This window comes from Dromiciops gliroides, chromosome 3 (genome assembly GCF_019393635.1).
Source record: "Dromiciops gliroides isolate mDroGli1 chromosome 3, mDroGli1.pri, whole genome shotgun sequence".
Lineage (NCBI taxonomy): Eukaryota > Metazoa > Chordata > Mammalia > Microbiotheria > Microbiotheriidae > Dromiciops > Dromiciops gliroides.
Genome location: NC_057863.1, coordinates 647,594,097 through 647,617,903, shown reverse-complemented (window position 1 = coordinate 647,617,903; position 23,807 = coordinate 647,594,097). Strand labels below are relative to the sequence as shown.

Here is a 23,807-nt window from a genome sequence, read left to right as displayed (position 1 = left end):
TCAAATTTTAAAATCTTTGTATTTGCTGAATTTTAAGTCTTAGAATTACAGAATTTTATGCTGTTAGCATTATCAAATCTTAGACTGTAAGATTATTCAATTTTCTAAATTATAAAATATAAGGTTAATAGTAGCTAAGATTTATACAGTGCTTTAAGGCTTGCAAAGTGCTATTTATATGCTATCAGATTTGATCCTTCCAATAGCCCTGGGAGGTACGCACTATTATTATCCCCATTTTACATATGAGGAAACTGAGGCAGACAGAAATGAGGTGACTTGGGCAGGGTAACACAGTAGTAAATGTCTGAGGCCAGATTTGAATTTAAGTCTTCCTGACTCCAGGCCTACCCAGCATTCTCTCCACTACACCACCTAGCTGCCTCATGTTTATTATAAAACAAGTTTTATTTTTATAATATTTATTGTACTATATACATTATTGTAAAAAATATGTGTGTGGGGGCAACTAAGTGGAGCAGTGGATAAAGCACTGGCCTTGGATTCAGGAGGACCTGAGTTCAAATCCAGCCTCAGACATTTGACACTTAACTAGCTGTGTGACCCTGGGCAAGTCACTTAACGCTCATTTCCCTGCAAAAACAAAGAAAGCAAAAACAAAACAAAAATATGCGTGTAATTTAAACTTTAAAAATTCTATAATTTTAGAATTATAGAATTCCCAAATTTCAGCCTCATAGAATAAATACTTCAATCTTAAAATCACAGAATCTTAGACTTCTCTCATTTAACATGTTACAAGCAAAGAACTTGAGCCCAAGGAATCTTTGAGTTTATAGACTCTTAGAATCACGTACTTCTCTAATCTTAGAATTATGGACTCAAGAAAGTAGAAAGGACCTCCCTCCACCATCCCAGTCCTGTCTCTCCCAATGCTTTCTTTCCCTGGTGGGAGTGGGTGCTGATATTCTCCTTTCCTCCCCAAAGCCACACACTTCACACACCACACACACACACACACAGGCGCACACCTCACAGACATCTTGAGCCAGGCTGCTTGGCTGGTCCTCAGCCCCGACCCATTGCTCTTCCTCTTCCTGCAGGGTCTGGAGCAAAGCAGCTCTGGTCTGAGCCTGGGAAAACAGAAAGGGGTATGATTTAATCCCTAGAGGAAAAATTCAGGGAAGTGGTATGTGTGCGGTGGGGGGTGGGGAGCATTCCTCTCCTTCCCACAATTCCCTTCATTCCCAGAGGCTCCCAGTACCACATCCCACATCCAGTAAAGGCTGGCTCCTCGACTTAGAAGAATTTTAGGAGGTTGGCACGTTGGCGGACCCTAGGTCCAGAGTGCTTTACCATGGACTCATACAATCCGAGACCTTTAGGGAATCAGTCACACGATGTCAGGCCCAGTTGGAAGGGACTTCAGGGGTCACTGGGGCCAGCCTCACTCCCATGTGAGTGGATGAGAATCCTCTTTCCATTTCACCTGATTAATCAGGTGAAGGGGAGATCTCTACCTCTGGAGGCAGCCCACGATTTCCCTTCTGAATAACTCCAATGGTCAGCAACTTTCCCTAATGGACATCAAGCCTAAATAAACCTGCCTCTTTAAAAGTGCAGTTCCGGGCAGCTAGGTGGCACAGTGGATAGAGCACTGGCCCTGGATTCAGGAGGACCTGAGTTCAAATCTGGCCTCAGTCACTTAACCCCCATTGCCCCCCCCCCAAAGTGCAGTTCCCACCCATTGCTCCCACTTCTGCCCTCGGGGGCCCAAGAAAGAGAAGCCTGATTCTTTCCCCACATGACGGCTCCCACATGTCCCCCAAGTCTTCTCTTTGCCAGCCTCAAGCAGCTCTCTTGTTCCTTCAGCTGATCTTCACAGGGTTTGAGACCCCAGCCCATGCAGCATCCTTCCCACGACCATCTACAGCATCCCCTAGACCTGCCTATTCAGGAAACTTTTCACTAAAGGATAAAAGGGGGGCAGCTAGGTGGTGCAGTGGATAGAGCACCGGCCCTGGAGTCAGGAGTATCTGAGTTCAAAGCCAGGCTCAGACACTTAACACTTACTAGCTGTGTGACCCTGGGCAAGTCACTTAACCCCAATTGCCTCACTTTAAAAAAAAAAAAAAGGATAAAAGGTTGGCCTGGCATGACCCATTCTGGGATGTGTCTATTGGTTGGTTGGTCCAGACCTTTGAGAGAGTTTGTGGTAAGGAAAGTCTTATTCCCAACACAGATTCATAACTATTAGGCACCTTCCAGACTCAGAGAGCCACTTGAGGCAAGGAGAGGTTTGCCCAGAGTGTCAGAAGCAAGTTTTGAATGTAGGTCTTCCTAATTCTGAGGACAACACTACAACACACCGATTCTCCATGACCGGTTTTTGCTGAAGCTCCTTAACGCTCAAAGCTTCCCTTTCTAGGTGCACACAAGACAGCCCTTTCTTGCTACATGCTAGAATTTTGCAACTGTATCTTGTAGTACAAAGGTATAGGACTCTGCCTAGACAGAGCCCCAAATTAATCTTGGAGGCTTATCGACAATGAACAAGACTATCTACAATCTTTGAGGCTCATGCCCCAGTGCAGAATTTCTCCAGGAAAAATCAGAATCTGTTTCACATTAGCCCTCCCTTAGGGGCATTAACTTCCAACTCCATAAAGAAAACATTGTAAGGGGCAGCTAGGTGGCACAGTGGATAGAGCACTGGCCCTGGATTCAGGAGGACCTGAGTTCAAATTCGGCCTCAGATACTTTACACTTACTAGCTGTGTGACCCTGGGCAAGTCACTTGACCCCAGTTGCCTCACCAAAAGAGAGAGAGAGAGAGAGAGAGAGAGAGAGACACTGATCAGGACAGTAATTAAAATAGAAGCCTAGCCTCTTTGGCCAAGCAATAAGAAAAAGGCTAGGCCACCTCTGGGGAGTGACATTTCTTATTCTGCATTCATCTAGAGTGATTCAGTCTCTCTCCAAAAATACTCTCATAAGAGCATGTAACTGGCCAACTTAAGAACCATTAGCAGCTCCCCATAGCCTAAGGTATTAGATAAATGAACAAAAACAGACAGATGGATAGATAGATGAATGCATAGACATAGATGGATGAATATATAGCTAGATAAAAAGATGTGGATGGTGGGCAGACAGATGTGGATAGATAGAAAGACAGATGTTCATGGGTATAGAGATAGATGCAGATGCATAGATAGATATATAGATGGGTGGATAGACAGATGTGGATGGATGCATAGACAGACAGACAGACAGACATTAGCTCACTACTATGCCTGGCACGGCACAGCATTTGAAGTCCTCCAGCTGGACTTTCCACACTTATTTCACATGATTCCTCTTTGTGCCCTCTATAATCTAGCCAGACCGGACTACAAGTCTTTCCCTGAAATTAGCATTCCAATGTTTTTGCATGACTGCACATGTTTAATCCATGTAAAAATTGCTCACCTTCCCAAGGAGTGGAGAGGGAAAAGAGGGAGAGAATTTGGAACTCACAACATTTTAAAAAATGAATGTTATGGGGTAGCTAGGGGGCGCAGTGGATAAAGCACCGGCCCTGCATTCAGGAGGACCTGAGTTCCAATCCAGCCTCAGACACTTGACACTTACTAGCTGTGTGACCCTGGGCAAGTCATTTAACCCTCATTGTCCCACCCACCCCATTTTTTTTTAAATGAATGTGTTAAAATTGTCATTACATGTAATTGGAAAAAATAAAATAGAAAAAGTTTTCACTTGGGAAAAAAAGAGATTTGAATTCCACCTCCGGGCTTTACGTGGGCGAGTTGTCTCTTGTGCCTGGAATGTGCTCATTCTTCTGCTGCATTTAGAACGCCTAGCTTTCTTCCAGGGTCAGGTCAGGCAGTAGCCTCTCCTCTCCTGCCTCCCAGTTGTTGGGGTGTCCTCCCTCCTCACATGATTGCGGTGGAGGCAGAGGAGAAGCAGGAATAGCACCCTCTGATCTCTGAGCCCTTCACACCCACTTCCCGCCCAGATGTGTAGCCCCTAAGTCCTGTCTCCAGCCCCTTTACAATGATTCCCTCATGGGAGTGAGGGTCAGACCTCTTCTGTCCTGGCACGACAGCATCCAGTCTTTTTTTTGGTGGGTCAATGAGGGTTAAGTGACTTGCCCAGGGTCACACAGCTAGTAAGTGTCAAGTGTCTGAGGCTGGATTTGAACTCAGGTCCTCCTGAATCCAGGGTGGGTGCTTTATCCATTGTGCCACCTAGCTGCCCCCAACAGCATCCAGTCTTAGACCCTTCTGCCCTGCCCTCATATTGCTAGCTGCCTGCCACCCCTCTACCCCCCATCATTCTTGGGGCTCGGGTCTGTATTTGTCTTGGGTTACAATTCTCTATTAGCCCTTTTTTGTTCCGTCCCCACCGAGCCAAAGATCATTCTTAGAGCCACAGAATCTTAGAGTTGGAGAACTGGGGAATCATAGACTTGGCCAAGGCAAAGAGGCCAGGGGACCCCGTAAATCTCTGGTGACCCACTCATACCCCGCCCCTTCCTCCCAGATCACCTTGACATCAGTCACACATTCATCCTCCAGGGTCCGAATGGTCTCAGCGGGAAGCAGGGGTCCCAGTTGTCCATTCTCCAGGGCCACCATGTTCACCAGGCCCAAGATCTCCCTAAGAGCAGGCAAGGGAGGGAGGAGGTATGAGGCAGAGGAAAAGAAGAGAGGGAGGAGAATGAAAGGAATGTCCCAGGGAAAGCAGACAAACCCTTTCTCCCCTGGGTCCCATCCCATCCCTCCTCTTCTGAGACCCTGAGCAGCTAAATGCAATGTCTCCGGTACTCTTCTCTAGCTGCCCACTGTGGTCTCTGGGAGCCCTCAGCAGAGCTTTTGTCACCTACGCCTTCTTAGAGATAAAGAAAGTTGGGGGTGCTGTATGGAGGAAGATTGTCAGGACCTCAGGGGCCAGATGGAGGAATATAATTTTTATCAATGGGCTGTGGGGAGTCATGGGAAGTTCTTGAGAAGAAGAGGGCAGAGACGTAAGGATTTTAGAGCTGGAAGGGCCTTTAGGACAGACATGCAAGAAGGGACCATAGAACATTGAATGTTAAACCTAGAAGGGTGTTTAAAACTGAGGGGAAAAGAACATTGGAGCTGAAAGGGGACCTAAGACACCTTTTGTCCAATTCCCTCATTTTGCAGGATGGAAGCTGAGTCTCTGTGGAGAGACTGTGACTGCTCCATCCCCTCCATGACCCAGTTCCTTATCCCTCTCCCCTTCCAGGTCTCACCTTGGATAAATTTGGTTGTGCCAATATAGGAGGGCATAGCGGTCAGCCAGAGGTAGCCAGTGGTAGGTGGCCTTCCTTAGCCAATCGGAGAGGGCCCTATGATAGCCCCGAAGGTAGACCCCGAAGGCTCCCAAGCTCGCTGGGTAAGCAGGGGCCAGGCGGCTCCGAACAGCCCCCATGTCTTCCAGCAGCCTAGACCTCAGGGCCTCCAGCCTCCTCGCCATGGCCTCAGCCTCTGCCCCGGCAGCCGCCTCCAACCGCTCCCCAGCCACCTGACCCACAGCCTCAGCCCAGTGGGCCCGGAACCTCCGAGCTGCCCCCGGTCCCCGGCGCCCATCAGCCTCTTCTTCCTGGGCCAGAACCTGGCCCAGCTGGGTCAGGGGGGCCCCTCCAGTCCCTCCAGAGGCCCCAGGATCTGCCAATGTCTCCCTGACCAGTGCCCAGAGCTCTCGCTGCAAAGCTTCATAGAGGAGGGTCACGTCCCGGGCCCGGCGACCCTCAGGGAGACCCCGGCTCCCTCCTAGGCTGCCAGGGCTTGACCCCGATGTCACCATCTTCTCTTCAGCCTCTAACTCCAGGATGTGTTCGTCTGCCCGTGCCAATTCTCGCTTCTGGATCAAGCTGAGAATCTCTAGGACTGTGGGGACAAATACCATGGTAGGGGGTGAGCATCATAGGGGGTCAGGAAGTGGGGAAACAGAGAGATAGAGATGAAAGTGGAAAGTGAAAAGTGGGGGAGGTAGAGAAAACAGGAGAGAGAAAAAGAGCCAGAGGGAAAGGGAGGGGAGAGAGAGACAGAGACACAGAGAGAGAGGGAGAGAAAAATAAGGAAATAAGGTTGGTTAGGGGATGTGAGGAATAGGGGTGCAATGAGGGGGACAGAGACTATTGGGAGGAAGTGGGGAAAGGATTTGGGGAAATTGTCTAGGCTGTGTAAGACAAGTCACGGACTCTCCGCAGTGGGGTACAATTACAATGGAGGTACAGATTGTGTTCAGAGGTAGCGTTTGGGGTAGGGGTAGAGGTCAGCAGGGGACAGTTAGAAAAGGCCCACAGGGGCGGATGAAAGGTCCCTAGGGGCCGAGGGGCTCCCCTTGACCCTCCCCCGCCTCTGCTTCCTACTTGCAGGGAAGCAATTTCCTGTCCAGTGGCTATTTCTGCCCATCCGTTTCCAGAAGGTAGGGAGGGGAGGTGGGTTCCCCCAGCTCCCGGTACTCTCCTCCCCTCCCACTCCTTGTCCCCTCCCTCGAGGCTCGAGGCCAGGGCCCTGGGCAGTTTCCCCCAAGGGGCCCCGGCTCCTTTCTTGTGGAAAACAGGCGCTTTCTCAGTTCTGAGGTCAGCAGAGCCTCTTGTGAGAGGTTGTAGGGGTCAGAATTCCAAAGACAGGGACTGAGGAGGACGTTAGTGCTAAAGAGATACAGATCTGGGGTCAATATTGGGGGGTTAGGGCTGAAATTAACATCCTGTTGGGGTGGGGGCAGCTAGATGGTGCAGTGGATAAAGAACTGACCCTGGATTCAGGAGGACCTGAGTTCAAATCCAGCCTCAGACATTTGACATTTACTAGCTGTGTGACCCTGGGCAAGTCACTTAACCCTCATTGCCCCGCAAAAAAAAAAAGGCACACAAAACATCCTGTTGGGGTTTGGGGATAGGGCACAGTAAGAGTAGGAATAATGGTTACATTTGGGATGGGCTTAGGGTCAGGATCAGGGTTGAATTCACTCTTGGGGTCCTGGCTAGGGTTAAGGATAGGCCAAGTTAGGGCATCAGCTGAGTTTGGGCTTGGGGTTGGAATCAATGTTGACTTGGCTGTTGGGGTCCAGGGTGAGATCAAGGCTGAGGCTGTGGGGTCTGAGCTGAAGTGTAAGTGAGGGGTTGGTGTTGGGGATAGAACTGGAGGTGGGGTCTGACTTGGGGTCCCAATTGGGATTAGGACCAGAGGGTCATAATTAGCACTAGGGCAGAGATTTGGAATTGGGGGTTGGAGTTACAGGTGGGGTCATTGTTGGGGCTAAGTCCTGAGAGAGGGTTAGCATGAGAGATAACCCCCTGAGTCCAACCCCCTCATTTTACAGATGGAAAAATGAAAGCCCAGGATCAGTGAATGATCTGGCTAAGGTCACAAAGGTGGTTGTTGTTTGGTTATGTCCAACTCTCGATGACCCCATTGGGGGGTTTCTTGGCCATTTCCTTCTCCAGTTAATTTTACAAATTAGGAAACTAAGGTAAACAGGGTAAAGTGACTTGCCCAGGGTCATGCAGCTAATTAAGTGTCTGAGGCCCGGAACTTTCCCCACTCCAGAGCTCCTTCCACTCCCACAGATCAGCGTCAGAGGGTCAGATTGGGGTTGGGGTCAGAGCACTTGGGGGGGGGGGCTGGCCACAGCTGGGGGGTCACAGATGGGGCTAAATCAGAGGTGGGGTTGGAGTCAGTGATCAGGATGAGGGTCCGAGTTGGGGTTAGGTTTAGAGTTCAGGTCAGACTTGAGGTTAGGATGAGTTGGGGTCTAACTAGGCTCAGAGTTCAAGTCCAGACCCTGGTCTGGTCCCTTTCTCCCTCAATTGTGGCCCTGCCACACTCCTTTTACCCCTCCCCACTCACCAGACAGCGGCTCCTTCACCTTGGGTGGCGCTGGGGCTGGGGGTGATGTCCCCAGGGCTGGTTCCCCTGAGGGCATCAGCCTTTCTGCCAGGGACCCCCGGCGGGGCTTGGGCCCTCGTCCCAACCTCAAGAAGGCCAGCCTCCGGGCTGCCTCGCCTGCAGCCTCAGCATCCCCTGTTCCACCCTGTCGGGCCCCGTTGAGCCTGGCCAAGAGGCCAAAATCAGCAGAGCTCCGTCGGACCCCAGGGCCCAGCACCCGGCCCAGGAAGGAGCGGGACTCCCCATCTCCAGGGCTGCCCACCCGTCGGCCCCCTCCCCTGACCAGCCTGAAGGGTGACAGGCCCACCAGCTTCTCCAGGGTGGCCCGGCGCTGGCACGAGGCCCCGTTAGGCAGAGTAGGGGCTGACTCCCCACGGAAGGCATCCAGTTCCCCCTTCTCCTCCTCATCCTCTGCCCCTGAGGACTCAAAGGGGTTCCTGGAAGGTGTCAGGGGCAGGGTGTTAGCACGGGTCCCCTTTGGGTCTGGCATTCTCAGGCTCTTCAGGATGGGCATCATGGGGTGGGGACCTAGAAATAGAATCATCAATGAATCTCCTTTTATTTATTTATTTATTTACTTGCTCATTCATTCATTCATTCATTCATTCATTCATTCATTCATCTATCTATTCATTCATCTATCTATCTATCTATCTATCTATCTACTGTGGGGCAATGAGGGTTAAGTGACTTGCCCAGGGTCACACAGCTAGTAAGTGTCAAGTGTCAGAGGTCGGATTTGAACTCAGGTCCTCCTGAATCCAGGGCTGGTACTTTATCCACTGAGCCACCTAGCTAGCTGCCCCCCCCACCCCGAATCTTTTTTAATCATTGAATCTCAGGCTTCAAACTTTGACTCTTAGCATCATGAATGAACTTTTCAAATCCTAGATTCTCTTAGAATTCTAGAACCTTAGAGTTCTAGACTCACATCCTTGGGCATGCCAGATCTTAGAATTATAGAATTCTGGAGTTTTAATATTTGTCTTGAATTACACTCTTAGATCCTTAGACTAAGAGAATCATCTTAGAACCTTAGTTAGAACATTCTCTCAGGGACCCCTTAGTTCATGTATTCTTAGAATATCTCTGAATTCTCAAATCATAGACCCATAGAATTCTAGATTTAGAGAATCCCAAACTTGTAGTTTCAATATCTTAATCTCATCCTAAGCAGCTAGGTGGCACCATAGTGCATAGAGCTGTGGGCCTGGAGTCAGGAAGACCTGAGTTCAAATCCAAACTGAGACACTTACCAGCTGTGTGACCCTGGACAAGTCACTTCACCACTGTCTGCCTCAGTTTCCTCAGCTGTAATAATAATAGCATCTACTTCCCAACACTGTTTTTTTGTTTTGTTTTGTTTTTGCAGGGCAATGAGGGTTAAGTGACTTGCCCAGGGTCACACAGCTAGTAAGTTTCAAGTGTCTGAGGTCAGATTTGAACTCAGGTTCTCCTGAATCCAGGACCGGTGCTTTATCCACTGCGTCACCTAGCTGTCCTCCATTTTCCCCCCAGCATTGTTGAGTGTATCAAACAGGATAATATTTGTAAGGTGCTTAGCCTGATATCTGGCATAAAGTCTGTGCTGCTGTAGAAATTGTTATTATTTACCCTCTTGGGCTCCTAGACTCTCAGCACTCTAGAATCTTAGACTTATAGACTATTAGACCCTTGGCTTCATAGAACCCCAGAATTTTAGAATTCTTAGGATTCTAGGCTCTGAATTCTAGACTACTTGTAGACTCTTGGAATCATACCCTTAAACCTTAGACTCTTGGCCTCTTAGGATTCTAGAACCTTTGGAGGCTGGCACTCTGTCTGGGGCCCTTTTTCATTGCTTTAATCTCTCCTCCTCCTTGCCTAGTAAAAAGAACCATACATATGTAAAGAAAGTATTGCACACAGAATGATGAAACTCCTAGGATTTTTGCTAGGGAACCTCAAACACCCTCACACCTTTTTTGGGGGGGTGGGGTGGGGTGGGGCTGTGGAATCGGCCCCAAACTAACCCCACCCCAGCCCCCTGTACTTTTTATAGTCCCGTGAGAAAGCTCTCCTGGCAAGTCAAAGGAGAAGCCAGTCTGCCCAATCCCCATCCTGTCACAAAGTCTGTTGATGTTTCCCTCAGCCTTCAAGGCCTCGCTCAAGTGCTGCCTGCCTCCTTTAAACAGCTCATCCTGAATCAATGACTCACAGAATCGGGAAGGGATTTCCGCATTAGTCCTGGAACCTCTTGAGAGCAGAGACTGTTTTTGCTTGCTTTCTTTGTCTCCCCAGAACTTAGCAGCGTATACAGTAAATATTTAATAAGTGCTTGTTGACTGACCAGTGACCTTAGGGGTCATCTATTCTAAGCTATCCCTGAACAAGAATTCTTTCTTTAATAGGAGTCCCCCCTAATCTTCTTTAGCACAGCTCTAATTGTCTGAAAGCTTAAATTTGCCTCTTTGCAACTTTCCCCCTCCCACTTTGCTCCTGGTTCTGTCCTGGTTGGGGGTGGGGGGAAGGGGAACAGAACAGGGCTCTTCTCTCCTTCACAGGACAGTCTTTTTTTTTTTTTTTTGGCAGGGTAATGAGGGTTAAGTGACTTGCCCAGGGTCACACAACTAGTGTCAAGTGTCTGAGGTCAGATTTGAACTCAGGTCCTCCTGAATCCAGGGCTGGTGCTTTATCCACTGTGCCACCTAGCTGCCCCACACAGGACAGTCTTTCAGTTATTTAATGGGAGGTCTCTCCCAAGCCTTCTCTTTCCCAGGTTAACCATGTCCAGTTCCTTCAGTGGCTCTCCATGTGGCATGATCTCAAGATCCTTCAGCATCCTGGTTGCCCTTCTCTGGAAAGTGTCCTTTCTAGAATGTGACACCTAGAACTGAGCACAACGTTGTATTCTCTTTCTTGACTTTGATTATTGACTCCTATTGTGTTTTGGGCACATTTCTGTACCCCCCCCATCTTCTTGAGACAAACTGCTGTAGAACGAAACCTCCCCCATCTTGGATTTATGAGGTTGAGTTTTTGAACAAAAGTGAAAGACATGACATTTATCCCTTTTTTATTTTCCTGCATTAGTTTCAGCCCAGTGTGATCTAGCCTGTTGAGATTCTGTCTTCTACCACTGTGGCTATCCCTTTGAGCTCTGTGTCATCTGACAATGTGATGGGCTTGCCATTTATGTCTGTATCCAAGTCATTGACAAAATGTTCAATAGCCCAGGACCAATTGCAAATCCCTTGGTACCTCCATCAGAGTTCCCTTCTCTAAACTGTGTAGAACTTTTCCTGTCTATTCTTTGGGTGTGGCCATTCAACTGGCTCCGAAACCACTTAATTGTACCATTGTCTAGACACACCTCTCCATTTTAGAGTCCACAAGCATATCTTGGGAGACTTTTTTCCCCCTCAATTTCTTTGATATAATCTAGGTAAATTATAGCCACAGCCTTCCCTGACTGACCAGTCTAGTAACCCTATCAAAGAAGGGAGTAAGGTTAAGCTGGTGTGACTTGTTTTTGATGGAGCCACCATAGCACTTTTGTGATTATGGATTCCTTTTCCAGATGTTCACTAACTGGCTATCTGATAATACAGTCTAGAATTTTACCAGGAATGAGTGCAAGTCAAGCTCATTGGATGATGGTTTAAAGGCACCTCTCTCTTCCATTCTCCTCCAATCCTGTGGTCCCCTTTTCCATTCTGTATGATCTTCAGTAATATCAGCCAATTTTTCAGTGCACTAGAATAGAGCACATCTGGGCCACCAGAGCAATCATGTGCCCTCTTACTATTTCCCCACTTAGCCTGGGTATCAATTGTCCATTAGCTATTTTTGTTCCATTTTGAGTTTAAAGATCATTCTCTTGGCAAGGTAAATCAAGGCAATGGGATTCTCTATTCCTTGGTCCTTTTCTTCCCCCACCCCCATAGCTTTTTTTTTTTTTCAGGGCAATGAGGGTTAAGTGACTTGCCCAGGGTCACACAGCTAGTAAGTGTTAAGTGTCTGAGGCCGGATTTGAACTCGGGTACTCCTGACTCCAGGGCTGGTGCTCTATCCACTGAGCCACCTAGCTGCCCCCCCCTAGCTTTTTAATAAACTCCTTCTTGTTATTCATACTTTTCTTGGCTAGCTTCTGCTTATACTGAACTGAGGAGATGGGTGTCCTTCTTTCCCCTTTCTCCTCACCAAGCCAAATGAGATTTTCTCCCTCCCCTGAGCCCTCCACAGCTTGACACTGCCTTCTCTCATGGCCTTGCTTCCTATCTTATCTGAGGTGGGAGTTATCTGTGGATGGATCTGAGCCTATCCCTAATCTCCTCCAAATATAGGAACTCCTTTGGGCAGATGGCACCACGGTGGACAGAGAGTCAGCTCTGGAGTGAGGAAGACTCATCTTCCTGAGTTCAAATTTGGCCTCAGACACTCACTTAGCTGCATGACCCTGGATAAGTCACCTAATTGCCTACATTTCCTCATCTGTAAAAATGAGCTGGAAAAGGAAATGGCAAAGCCTTCTAGTATCTTTGCCAAGGAAAAATCCCCAAATGGGGGCATGAAGAGTTGGACCCAACAGAACAACACCACCTTCTCTGAGGTCAGAGATGCTTGGCCTTCTCCCTCAGTCCCAAACTTGCTGAATCAAAGTGAATAGAATTGTATGTTGGGAAATGCTGCTTCTCCCTCTCCATGTACCCTCCCGAACCACATGCTAAGATCTAGTGCCCTTTGGGGTCAGGGGATGATTTTAGGCAAGCTACAAACTTTCTGGTCCTCAGTTTCCTCACCTGCAAAATAAAGAATTTGGACTAGATGACCTCTGAGGTGCTTTGTAGGTCTGGGGTTGAATTAATTACAAGCTACATAGAGGGGCAGCTAGGTGGCGCTACAGTGGATAAAGCACAGGCCCTGGATTCAGAAGGACCTGAGTTCAAATCCGGCTCAGACACTTGACACTAGCTGTGTGACCCTGGGCAGGTCACTTAACCCTCATTGCCCTGCCCCCCCAAGCCCCCCAAAACAAACAAACAAAAACAAGCTACATGCAGAGGTCAGATGAACTATCTAGGATGATCGAATCATATAGGGAGGAAGAAAAACCTTTACTAAGCACTTAACTATGTTCCAGTCCTTGTGTGGGAGTCCTTGTAGTGTATGTATATTAAGTTGGCAGTTAATACATGATCTCTGACATACAGGGGCTGTTAGAATTCACACTGACCACTGACTGACTCCAAGGGCAAGGAGCAAAGAGACCAGTCCTGTAAAACACCTGACCTCTCTAACTCAGAGGTACAAAGAGGATTGCTGATCTCAGAGATGGGAAACCTGGGATCAAGTTTCCTCTCCAACACATTCTAGCTAAAGGGAGGAGGAGAAGGATGGGGAGGAGGAGGAGGAGGAGGAGGAAAAAGTAGGAAGAGGAGGAGGAGAAGAAGAAGAAGAAGAAGAAGAAGAAGAAGAAGAAGAAGAAGAAGAAGAGAAAGAGGAAGAAGAGGAAGAAGAAGAAGAAGCTCTTACATAGCAAGGTTTGCAAAGAGCTCTATATGTATCAACTTGTTTGATCATTCGACTAGAGTCCCTTCCCCTCTCTGAGCATCAATTTGCCTCATGCTCAATTGGCTTAAAGTTCAATCACAATCTGACTCCAGGATGATTATCCTTTTCCTGCCCCTTCAGGCACTCCAACCAAACTGGCTCACAACACCCCCCTTTTTTTTTTTTTTTTTTTTTTTTTTTGGTGAGGCAATTGGTATTAAGTGACTTGCCCAGGGTCACACAGCTAGTAAGTGTCAAGTGTCTGAGGCTGTATTTGAACTCAGGTCCTCCTGACTCCAGGGCTGGTGCTCTATCCACTCTGCCACCTAGCTGCCCCTACATCTCCCGCCTTTTGATCAGCCTCTGCACAGGCTGGACCCCCCTCCTGGAATTCCTGCCTCTTTAACTTCCACTTTTTTTTTAATCATAAAAGTATTTTATGGGGGCGGCTAGGTGGCGCAGTGGATAAAGCACTGGCCCTGGATTCAGGAGTACCTGAGTTCAAATCTGTCCTCAGACACTTGACACTAGCTGTGTGACCCTAGGCAAGTCACTTAACCCCCGTTGCCCCGCAAAAAACCAAAAACAAAACAAAAACAAAAAAACAAAACCCCCCCATAAAAGTATTTTATTATTTTCTAGTAACTTCCACTTCTTAGAACCTCAACCTCCCTTCACGGGTCAGCTCAAGTGCCACCTCCTGCAAGAAGCCTTTCCTGATTATACCAGTCAGTGGTCATTGCCCTTCCCTAATTACTTTTACTTATATCGTCGATAATTTTTGTATGTATTTATCCATGCCCACTTTGCTCCCCGCCCCCCAAACTGCCCAAGCCAATACAATATGAACTCCTTGAGGGCAGGGACTGTTATATTTTTGCCTTTGAATCCCTAGCATCTAACAGAGTGCACATAGTAGGCAACAACAAATCATTATTGATTTGAATTAAAGACCTTAGTGATAGAGGAATTAGCACGATTATTGTGGTTCTTTCTTTGCCACCAACTGCTAAAGAGCTACATTACATAGAGAGAAAGAACATGGGTCAGAACGTGCTTCTTTCCTAGGCTACCCTTTGGAATTTAATCTATTTGGATTTCCTGAGATTAAACACAACCAAATCCTAAGGAAGATTCTTTTGTGGCTGGCAAGCCACCGGGACATAGTATATACCAGGCAACATTTGGAGTTTAGGGGTACTTAGAAGGCAATAAAAGCAAGCCTCTTAAAGACAAGTTTAAAAAGCCAGGATTAAATCAAGCAGGGAATAACAGTAGTTTATTCAAGAAGGCACATCATTGTATCAAGGTGTTTGTGTTTCTTTAAGTCCTGATCTAAATTACACATTTTTAAAAAGCCAAAGGAAAACTGAGCTATACTCCAAGGATTTCACCGCCACAAGAGATGGCATAGTGCCAAGGAAAGGGCATCAGTTTTAAGCCCCAGCCCGGCCACTTCCTAGCTGTGTAACCCTGGGCTAGTAACTTCCCCTTTCTGAGCCCCAGATTCTTCGATTGTGAAATGGGGTCAGCAATATTTGTAGGAGAAATCCATTTAGTAAGGAGGGAACCACAGAGGCCATGACGCAGATTCTGCAGGCGTTAGTTTTGCCTTTTTACACAGGCGGAAATTGAGTCTCTTAAGAGTTAACCTCTTACTTTCCTAGGGTCAAAGCTAGTAAGTGTTTGAGGTGAGATTTGAACTCTGGTCTTTTTGATTATAAGCCCAACACACTATTCACTATGCCAAGCTGTAGTTTTCATCCTCATTATTACACTCCAACCTCATCACCACTTTCCCCTCCCTCTCCTAAGTACTCTAGCATTGTCTCCTCTCCTGCCTCTAGCTTCTCTGATGTTCCCATCACTGGATAGAGTAGGGAATCAGGGGCTTCGCTGTTTATTGCCTGTGTGGCCTTGGGAAAACTTCTCTGGACCTCAGTTTCCTCGTCTGTAAAACGAGGGAGCAGATGGCTCAATAAACTCCAAGATTCCTTCCAGCTCCATACAGAGTATGCCAACACTTTCTATGTTTCTCCTGGGATCTGTTCTGATTATAGTGAGTGATAAATTTTTCATGAACAACAAAGACATCGCTAGGTCCCATTTACCGCAAACAATGGAGCACCCCTCTGAAGTGGTCCCATTATTGGAATCCATGTCGAGTATTTCCATTGGGCTGGATCAAATTTCTGTATTTCACATCATCATAAATGCAAATTCCAATCCATGAGATCATTTCAGGAACTTACATTATACCTACCCAGGATTATAGAATCACACAGGCAGGAAGAAAAACGTTTAATAAGCACTTACTGTGTGCCAGGCATTATGCTAATAGTGATCTTGGATTGAGAGCTAAAGGGCGTCATCAAGTCCACCACCTCATTTTACAGATGAGGAAACTGAGGCCCGAAGAGGTGCAATGAGCTGCCCAATGTCATACACCTGGTAAGTGGCTGAGCTGAAACTCAAGCTCAGATCTTCAGATTCCAATGAATGAACGAACATTTTTAAAAATTTATTTTTTTGTTTTTTGGTGAGGCAATTGGGGTTAAGTGACTTGCCCAAGGTCACATGGCTAGTGTCAAGTGTCTTGCCCAAGGTCACACGGCTAGTAAGTGTTAAGTGTCTGAGGCCAAATTTGAACTCAGGTCCTCCTGAATGCAGGGCCAGCGCTCTATCCACTTCACCACCTAGCTGCCCCCTGAATGAACATTTATTAAATGCCTACGAGGTACCATGCAAGAGTATACAAAGAGGCAAAAGTGAAAGTCTTTACCCTCCAGAAGCTTACATTCTACTAGGGACAACCACACTTTCACAGATGAGTGTAAACAGGATATGGGTAAAATAAATACTCAAGCCAGGAGCTGCCTCTCTAAGATTAACTAATTCCTAGTTAGCCCAGTTTGCATTTACATTGTTTTGATTATTTAGAACCATTTAGATAAGGACTTAAAGAGATAAAATGCCTAATAGGATTTGATGCCTTTTTGACTAAACTTCAAGGATTAGCTCTCTCCTGGGGTTGGGGAAGCCTTCCCAAACACTTCTTACTTCTAGTGCTTTCCCTCTGTGAACCAGTATATAGCTTGCTTTGTATATTTTTGTTTGCATGTTGTCTCCCCCATTAGATTGTAAACTCCTTGAGGTCAGGGACTGTCTTTTGACTCTGTATCTCCAGCACTTAGCGCAGTGCCTGGTACATAGTAGATGCTTCATAAATGTTTACTTATTGATAGAGTATTGATTAATTGACCGTTACCTCCCCTCCCGTGTGCTAAGCTCTAAGGACACAAAGAAAACCTCCCAGGAACTCACAATCTAAAAAGGAAGACAACATGCAAACATATTGACTTGGAATGGTCACTCTGGAAAGTAGAGACTCATCCAAGACCCTTGACTCCTGGTCCATGGCACATGCTCCTCCCCATCCTTTGTGCATAATTCAATCATGTTTTTTATACAAAATAATGATAATAGCTAGCATTGATATATTGCTTTAAGGTCTTCAAAGCTCTTTACAAACACTGTCTCATTTGATCCTTACATCAACCCTGAGAGGTAGGTGTTCTTATTATCTTTATTTTACATATTAGGAAACTGAGGTTGAGAATAAGTGACTTGCTCAGGGTCACACAACTAGTATCTGCCTAAGGCAAGATTTGGATTCATGGGGCAGCTAGATGGTGCAGTGGATAGAGCACTGGCCCTGGAGTCAGGAGTACCTGAGTTCAAATCCAGCCTCAGACACTTAACACTTACTAGCTGTGTGACCCTGGGCAAGTCGCTTAACCCCAATTGCCTCACTAAAAAAAAAAAAAAAAGATTTGGATTCAGTCTCGCTGACTCAAGGTCCAGCGTTCTAGCCACTGTGTCCCCTATCTGTCCCAAAGTGAACGCGTTGGAGGCTGTGTGCTAAACCCTTGTTCTCTTAATTACCAATCCCAGATGTAAGCCTATCTATGGGCATAGCACTTGATATATAGTAGGGAATTAAGAAGTGCCTGTTGTCTGACTGTACTGCTGTCCAGTTTTTGGGTGGGGCTTACCAAGTCTGACCATGAACGAACCTAATGATAACAAGAGAAAATGGTTCTAATGGGGAAGTACAACCCATATACAAAAAGAATCCCTGGGGTAGCTAGGTGGTGCAGTGGATAAAGCACCGGCCCTGGAGTCAGGAGGACCTAAATTCAAATCTGGCCTCAGACACCTAACACTCACTAGCTGTGTGACCCTGGGCAAGTCACTTAACCCCAATAGCTTCACAAAAAAAAAAATAAATTAAAATTTAAGAATCCCTACTAGACCAGACTAGACAACAAGGGCCATCCACCTACTAGCTCTCCAGGCAGCTCCTTCCACTTTGGGACTGCTCCAACTGTTAGGAAATGTTTTCCTCACATCTAGCTTCAGTTGGCATCTTCCTGCCTTCCACCCAATGCTGGTGTATCTTCTTCAGTCTGGGGCCAAACAAATCTAATCCATCTGCCAGAGCTCTCAACCATTCTCCCCACACCTGCCCCATAAATTAAAATGCCCAGAATAACTGCTGCCTAACCATGCCTCCCCCATCTTATGCTTATTATTATTATTTTTTTTTACCCAAGCACAAGACTTTACATTTACACCTGCTGGATGACTTCAACCCCAAACTCTAGCAGCCAGTCTGTATCCCTCAGGGTCCTGATTGTCGTCCACTGAGTTATCTCTCCCTCTCAGTTTGGTATCACCGGCAAACTGAATGAGTGTATTGTCAACAACTTTATCTAAGTCACTGATAAAAATGTGGAATAGCCCAGGGCTAAGCACAGATGCTTGGGGCCTTTCACTGGAGACCTCTGGTCACATAGAAATGGAACTTGTTAACAACTCTCCTTTGGGTCCAGCCCTCCAAGTTCTCTTAAATCCATCTGGATATACCATTGTCTAATCCCTTATCTCTCCATCTTCTGCCTCTGAAGGTTTTATATCTAAAGGACCCATTAATATTATTCCCTTAAGAACCCTGATGCTGGGCAGCTAGGTGGTGCAGTGGATAAAGTACCGGCCCTGGATTCAGGAGGACCTGAGTTCAAATTCGGCCTCAGACACTTGACACTTACTAGCTGTGTGACCCTGGGCAAGTCACTTAACCCTCATTGCCCTGTAAACAAACAAACAAACAAGAACCCTGGTGCTTAGCTTTCAGTTCTTAACCCAAAGCCCCCATCCTGGGCATTTGGCCACCACTTTCCCTCTCTTCACCCACACACCTGCTATGGCTTCATGGTGGAATACCACCCCTTTTTTCCCCATGTCTCATTTCTCCCTATCTCCATTCCTTAAGGGATAGGGAGGCAGGTGATCCTTGGTTTGCTAATTCTTATTGGGATCAGGTCAACAACTCCTGCACAGTCCCCTAGTCCTGGGGAAATCTTTTATCCTTGAAGGTGGCATGCCAACCTCTACCTAACCTGGAGACCAGTCCCCAAACTCCTAGGACCTTCTCCATCAAAATCAGTGAATGTAAGACCAGGGGAAACCATTAGAACAGAGAGTGTCAGAGCTGGAAGAGCCCTTAGAACACAGAATATCAGAGCTGGGAGGGTCCTTAGATCATGGAAGGTCAGAGCTTGGTGGGTTCTTAAAACACAGAATATTAGAACTTGGTGGGTTCTTAGAACAGAGAGTTAGATGCAGGAGGGGTCTTAGAACAGAGAATGGCAGAGCTGGGAGGAGACTTAGAACAGGAGATGTCAGAACTCCCCATCAGAGACTATTTAATACAATCACTTCATTTTATAGATAGAGAAACTGAGATCAGAAAGGGGGAAGGAACTTATGTAAGGTCACACATTAAGGAAGGGGTAAAATACAAATGAGAATCAGGCCCTCTTGAATTCTTTTTCATAACAAGACCAATGACCTGTTCCCAAGCTCTTCCGGTCTCATGCACCACCAAAGCTATTTTTCTGGATCCAAAAGCTCATCCAAGCTCTGACATCTCAGACAATCTTCATCGCTCCCTCCCCCCCAGGCGCCCACTTCTCCAGGTCCTAGCCTGACTCACTTCCCAGACGCCTCTCTTGCCCCCTCCTGCAGGATGTGTCTGCCAGAGCTTTCTTCTTCCCCAGGGTCTGCCCTTCCCCCTTTGCCCTTCTCTGCCTCTTCTTCCACCTCACTTTAATAATCTTGCCCCGGCCTCAGCTGTCCCCACTACCTGGATTCTAAGCAGTTCACAGGACCCATAAACACCTGACGTTTTCATATATCCCATCCCTGACTCTTCCCCAACACCGCATCTCCTCTATGTCCATTATCCCATCTCCCATCTCTCCATCCTCCAGTCTCCCTGTTCCATCCCTCCGGGTCCCCTTTCCATCCTTCACTTCTTCATCCCACCATCCTGTCCCAGCATGTTGTTCTCTAGTCCCTCCAACCCCATCATCTCCATCCCTTATCTCGCCATTCCTCCATCTCGCCATTTCTCCATCCCTCATCCATTGGTCCCCTATCCTCTAAGTGTAACTGAAGGAGCTCTGCAATCGAAATTAGAAGGCTTGATGTTTAGTCTCACTGGGTGATCTTTGGCGAGAATATGAACTCTGGGACTCAGTTTTACCATCCGTGCAATGAGGCAATGAGTTAGATGGTGTCAAAGGTCCCTTCTAGGTCTGAGAGTCTAGAATTCTAGACTCACCCTGAGCCCTTCTCCTCACACTTCTCTTCCTCGGGTTCCCATGATGTCTTTCTTCTTCCTGCCCTCATCTCCTCTCTGCTCAGGCCTCTGCGAGTGCCCCATTCCCCTGAATTGGCAGGAAGATCCAGTGCCTGACTCCTTCCTAGCCTTGGGTTTCTCAAGTTGCTGGAGAGAAAAGACCCCCATTCCCCCTGCCCATTCTGTCTCCTGCCAACCCTTTCTTCTCCCAGGAGCTGGGGACTGAGAAAGTGGGGTCCCTAGGAAAGCCCTCACCTGAGTCCCTCTGACCGCCGGTCCCAGCCTCTTCTGGACGATCAAGTGGGCACTGCTGGCTAAGGGGAGTGGAGCCCCACCAGGGTGGGGGGGGGCGGATCTGGGTCAATTTCCTGTCAGGAAACCCCTCCCTCTCTGGGGCCAGGGGGGCCGGGAGGGACTCATTATCTGTCTGCCCTCCAAGGCTGAGTTGTGATTAGAACCTGGCTCCTCCCTGCCTGAGATCTGGGCTGGGGCTGGCTCAAGCAGATCCACCCCCCCTCCCGCCTTTTTGGCGTTGCTCCCCCTCCAGGGTCTCTTCCAGTCACATTCCTTTCCCTCCAGCCCACTGACACTTCCCCCGTCTCTACTTAATGAAGAGAGCTCTGGGCTTGGCATGCAGTCCCCTCCCCTTCTACAAGCCTTGATTTCCTCTTCTAGTCAATGAAAGGACTGGATTCTGCTGGCCTTTTTAGCATTCTCTTTAGCTTGAAGAGTCTTGGAATTCCTAAATCTCCGAGCTCAAAACTGGAAGCGTCTGAGACACTAAGAGAAATTTCGAAAGACAGAGGACTTTGAGCTGGAAAGGACCTTAGAAGGCATCTGAGAGACAACCCCCTCATTTTACTGATGGGGAAACTGAGGTCTACTGAGGTGAAGTGATTTTCCCAACATCACATGCAGCAGCAGAGCCAGGGCCTCCAGCTCCAGATTCTGCCCTCCTTCCATTGGACCCTGAGGGGAGAAGCAAGCCTCAGTTTTCTTCCCCATAAAATGGGGATGCTGGGATCTGTTAGCGGTGGAAATTCAGTAAAATAATTTATTTAAAGCGTTTTGCAGACTTCAAAGGTGTACAGACTTCACTGATCAATATTAAAATGCTGACATTTCTAAGTCATTCTATTCTATGGAATGGAGGTGGGGAATGGGGTTAGGGGATTGGGATGAGAGATGGGGATAAGGACAGGGACACAACTGGAGATGCCTTGGTGTGAACAGTGACTCTTCCTTGGCTCTGGCCTGGGCCTGTGGGCAGCTGAGGTTGGGAGGCAGTGGTGGTGCATGGGTTAAAGTGCAAATAATTCAGGAGGCCAGAGGTCAGAGTTCTGATCCTGAAACAATGGCTTGTCGGAGGAGGAGCTGGAGACCCCATGTAGACCTCCGGATTTTTCTGATGTGCTGGCCTGCTAAACCAGAGACCTGCTCTCTAAGCCAAGCTCCACCATTGGTCACTGAGATGAAGGACTTCCTCTTTCCCTCACCGCACCTTAGTTTCCCCTTTTGTAAAATGACTGAGTTGGACTAGATGGTTCTTGGGGTCTTTTCCAGCTCTAACAGTCACTGTTCTATGTTCCAGCTCTGATATATTATATTCTAGATTCCCAGCTCTGACATTCCTTGTTCTAAAACCCCTTCGATCTCTGACATTTCCTGTTCTAAGGGCCCTCCCAGCCATGACAATCCCTGTTGTAAGGGCTTTTATTGCTCTGACAATCCCTGTTCTAAGGGCCCTCCCAGCTCTGACATTCCATATTCAAAGGGCTCTCCTAGCTCTGATAAACTATGGTTCTATTAGCTTGGGAACCCGGAGATCTATGTTCTCAGTCTATGACTTTGATACCTCCCTTGTTCAAGAACCTTTCAAGGTTCTTCTGCCAGCCAGCCACTTCAGAGAACCCATGGAGACAAGGTCTTCACCTCATTGAGAGCCAGGTATAATGGGGACCCTGTGTAGGCAGAGGGAGTAAAAGGAATTCATAGTGGAGGGAAGAAGAGAGGGTGTCCCCTTGTGGGGGGAGGAGATGCTGTGTGTGCACCCAGTTCTCTCATTTTCTGCTGCCCTCTAGTGGATCTCAGAGAATTCTGGTTCCCAGAAATGCCAGAGTAGGCTTGTTTCCCCCTGATGCATCCTGGAAGCGCCATCCCTCCCACCCGCCTTCTGTCTTCTCCAAGCTGCCATTGAGTAACTCAGGGTACCCCAATAGCTGCTCCAGCAGCTTCTCCACATCCCCGCCCCATGAAGCCCTTGGCACACACTACCTCCCATCCAGAGGCCTGAAGTCCCGCCCTATTCTGCTCCCATTCAAGTTTTTATTGTAGAGTGGGCCGGGCATCGGGACCTGGGTTCCCACGCAGGCTTAGTAGGGCACTTTGCCCCTTCCCTCTCTGCGGCTTCCCTCCTCTGTGAAGGTGGTGAGTGGGATTAGTCGGTCTGTAACGTTCTGTAAGTCAAACGCCCAGAAATCTAACTTCCTTTTTCGGGCCTTTGGTTTCCCCATCTGGCGAATATGGGGCATAGGATAAACTAGTTCATGGGACTTGGCTCCAGGGCTCTTTGGCCTGGGATTTGAGGACTCCCCCGCCCTGGCCCTCTCCTGTCGCTCCGCTCCCCCATCCCTGCAGCCCAGCCAGAGACCCGACCACTGACTCAATATCACAGAAGTGCCAATCCCCCATTACCCGTTCTTTCTCTCTCAGTCTATCTCCCTCTGCACCTCCATTTGTTTGATTCTCTCTCTCTCTCTGTCTCTCTCTCTCTGTGTCTCTCTCCTCTCCTCTCCTCTTCCCTCCCCTCCCCTCCCCTCCCCTCCCCTCCTCTCCCTTCCTCTCCTCTCCTCTCCTCTCCTCTCCTCTCCTCTCCTCTCCTCTCCTCTCCTCTCCTCTCCTCTCCTCTCCTCTCCTCTCCTCTCCTCTCCTCTCCTCTCCTCTCCTCTCCTCTCCTCTCCTCTCCTCTCCTCTCCTCTCCTCTCCTCTCCTCTCCTCTCCTCTCCTCTCCTCTCCTCGTTTCTGTGTGAGACCTTTTGCCTCGATCTCTCTGCGTGTGTCTTGGGAGCAGAGGATCCGGAGACTGAGGGGTACTAAGTCTCTCTTCCAATCCAGTCCTTTGGCAGAGGAGGCCAGAGGAGGGAAGGGACCTGTTCAAGGTCGCACGGCTCGAGCTCCGTCTTTGTGTTTCTCTGTGTTCTCTCTGACTGCCCGTGTGTGTGTGTGTGTGTGTGTGTGTGTGTGTGTGTGTGTGTGTTGTGTGTTGGGAGGGGGGGGAAGGGAGTCCTTCTGCTTCCCTCTGCCCTTTCTTCCTTTCCCTGTCTCCTGGGGTCTCCGGCCTGCCTGCCTCCCTCCCTCCCTCGGTGCTTCTGTCTCTGTGTCTGTCCGCCCAGCTCCTTCCTTCCGTCTGTATAGCACTGCCTCCTCACTCCGCTGTGCTCTGGCTCACAAGGTGCGGGTGGCCTGCGAGCCCTGACACATCCTCCTTCCGCCCGGTCCGTGGGTGCGCAGGGGGGTCCCCGCCCTCCCAGGCCGGCCCGGGCCAGGACGAGCTGCTCCCCCCACCTCGCCCCAGCCCCCCCCTCCTCCTCCTCCTCCTCCTCCTCTTCCTTCTTTCCTCTTCCCCCTCCCCTCCCGTGTGGGGGAGCCTGCGCCTTTAAGGGAGGGCGGGGGGCGGGGGCTAG

The 23,807-nt window shown here is 48.3% G+C and overlaps 1 protein-coding gene across 1 annotated transcript in view; it reads right to left on the bottom strand.

Annotated features, from left to right (window-relative positions):
- The window catches only part of EXOC3L2 (exocyst complex component 3 like 2), a 29,895-nt gene extending 9,495 nt beyond the window's left edge, over positions 1-20,400 (bottom strand). The window contains exons 1-5 of the mRNA XM_043993831.1: positions 20,380-20,400; positions 7,848-8,414; positions 5,243-5,879; positions 4,512-4,623; positions 993-1,094 (exon numbers count right to left, since the gene is read on the bottom strand). Of these exons, the coding sequence (XP_043849766.1) occupies positions 993-1,094; positions 4,512-4,623; positions 5,243-5,879; positions 7,848-8,403 (1,407 nt within the window). The 5' untranslated portion in view covers positions 8,404-8,414; positions 20,380-20,400. The remainder of the gene's footprint in view (positions 1-992; positions 1,095-4,511; positions 4,624-5,242; positions 5,880-7,847; positions 8,415-20,379) is intronic.
- Positions 20,401-23,807: the final 3,407 nt, after the last annotated feature.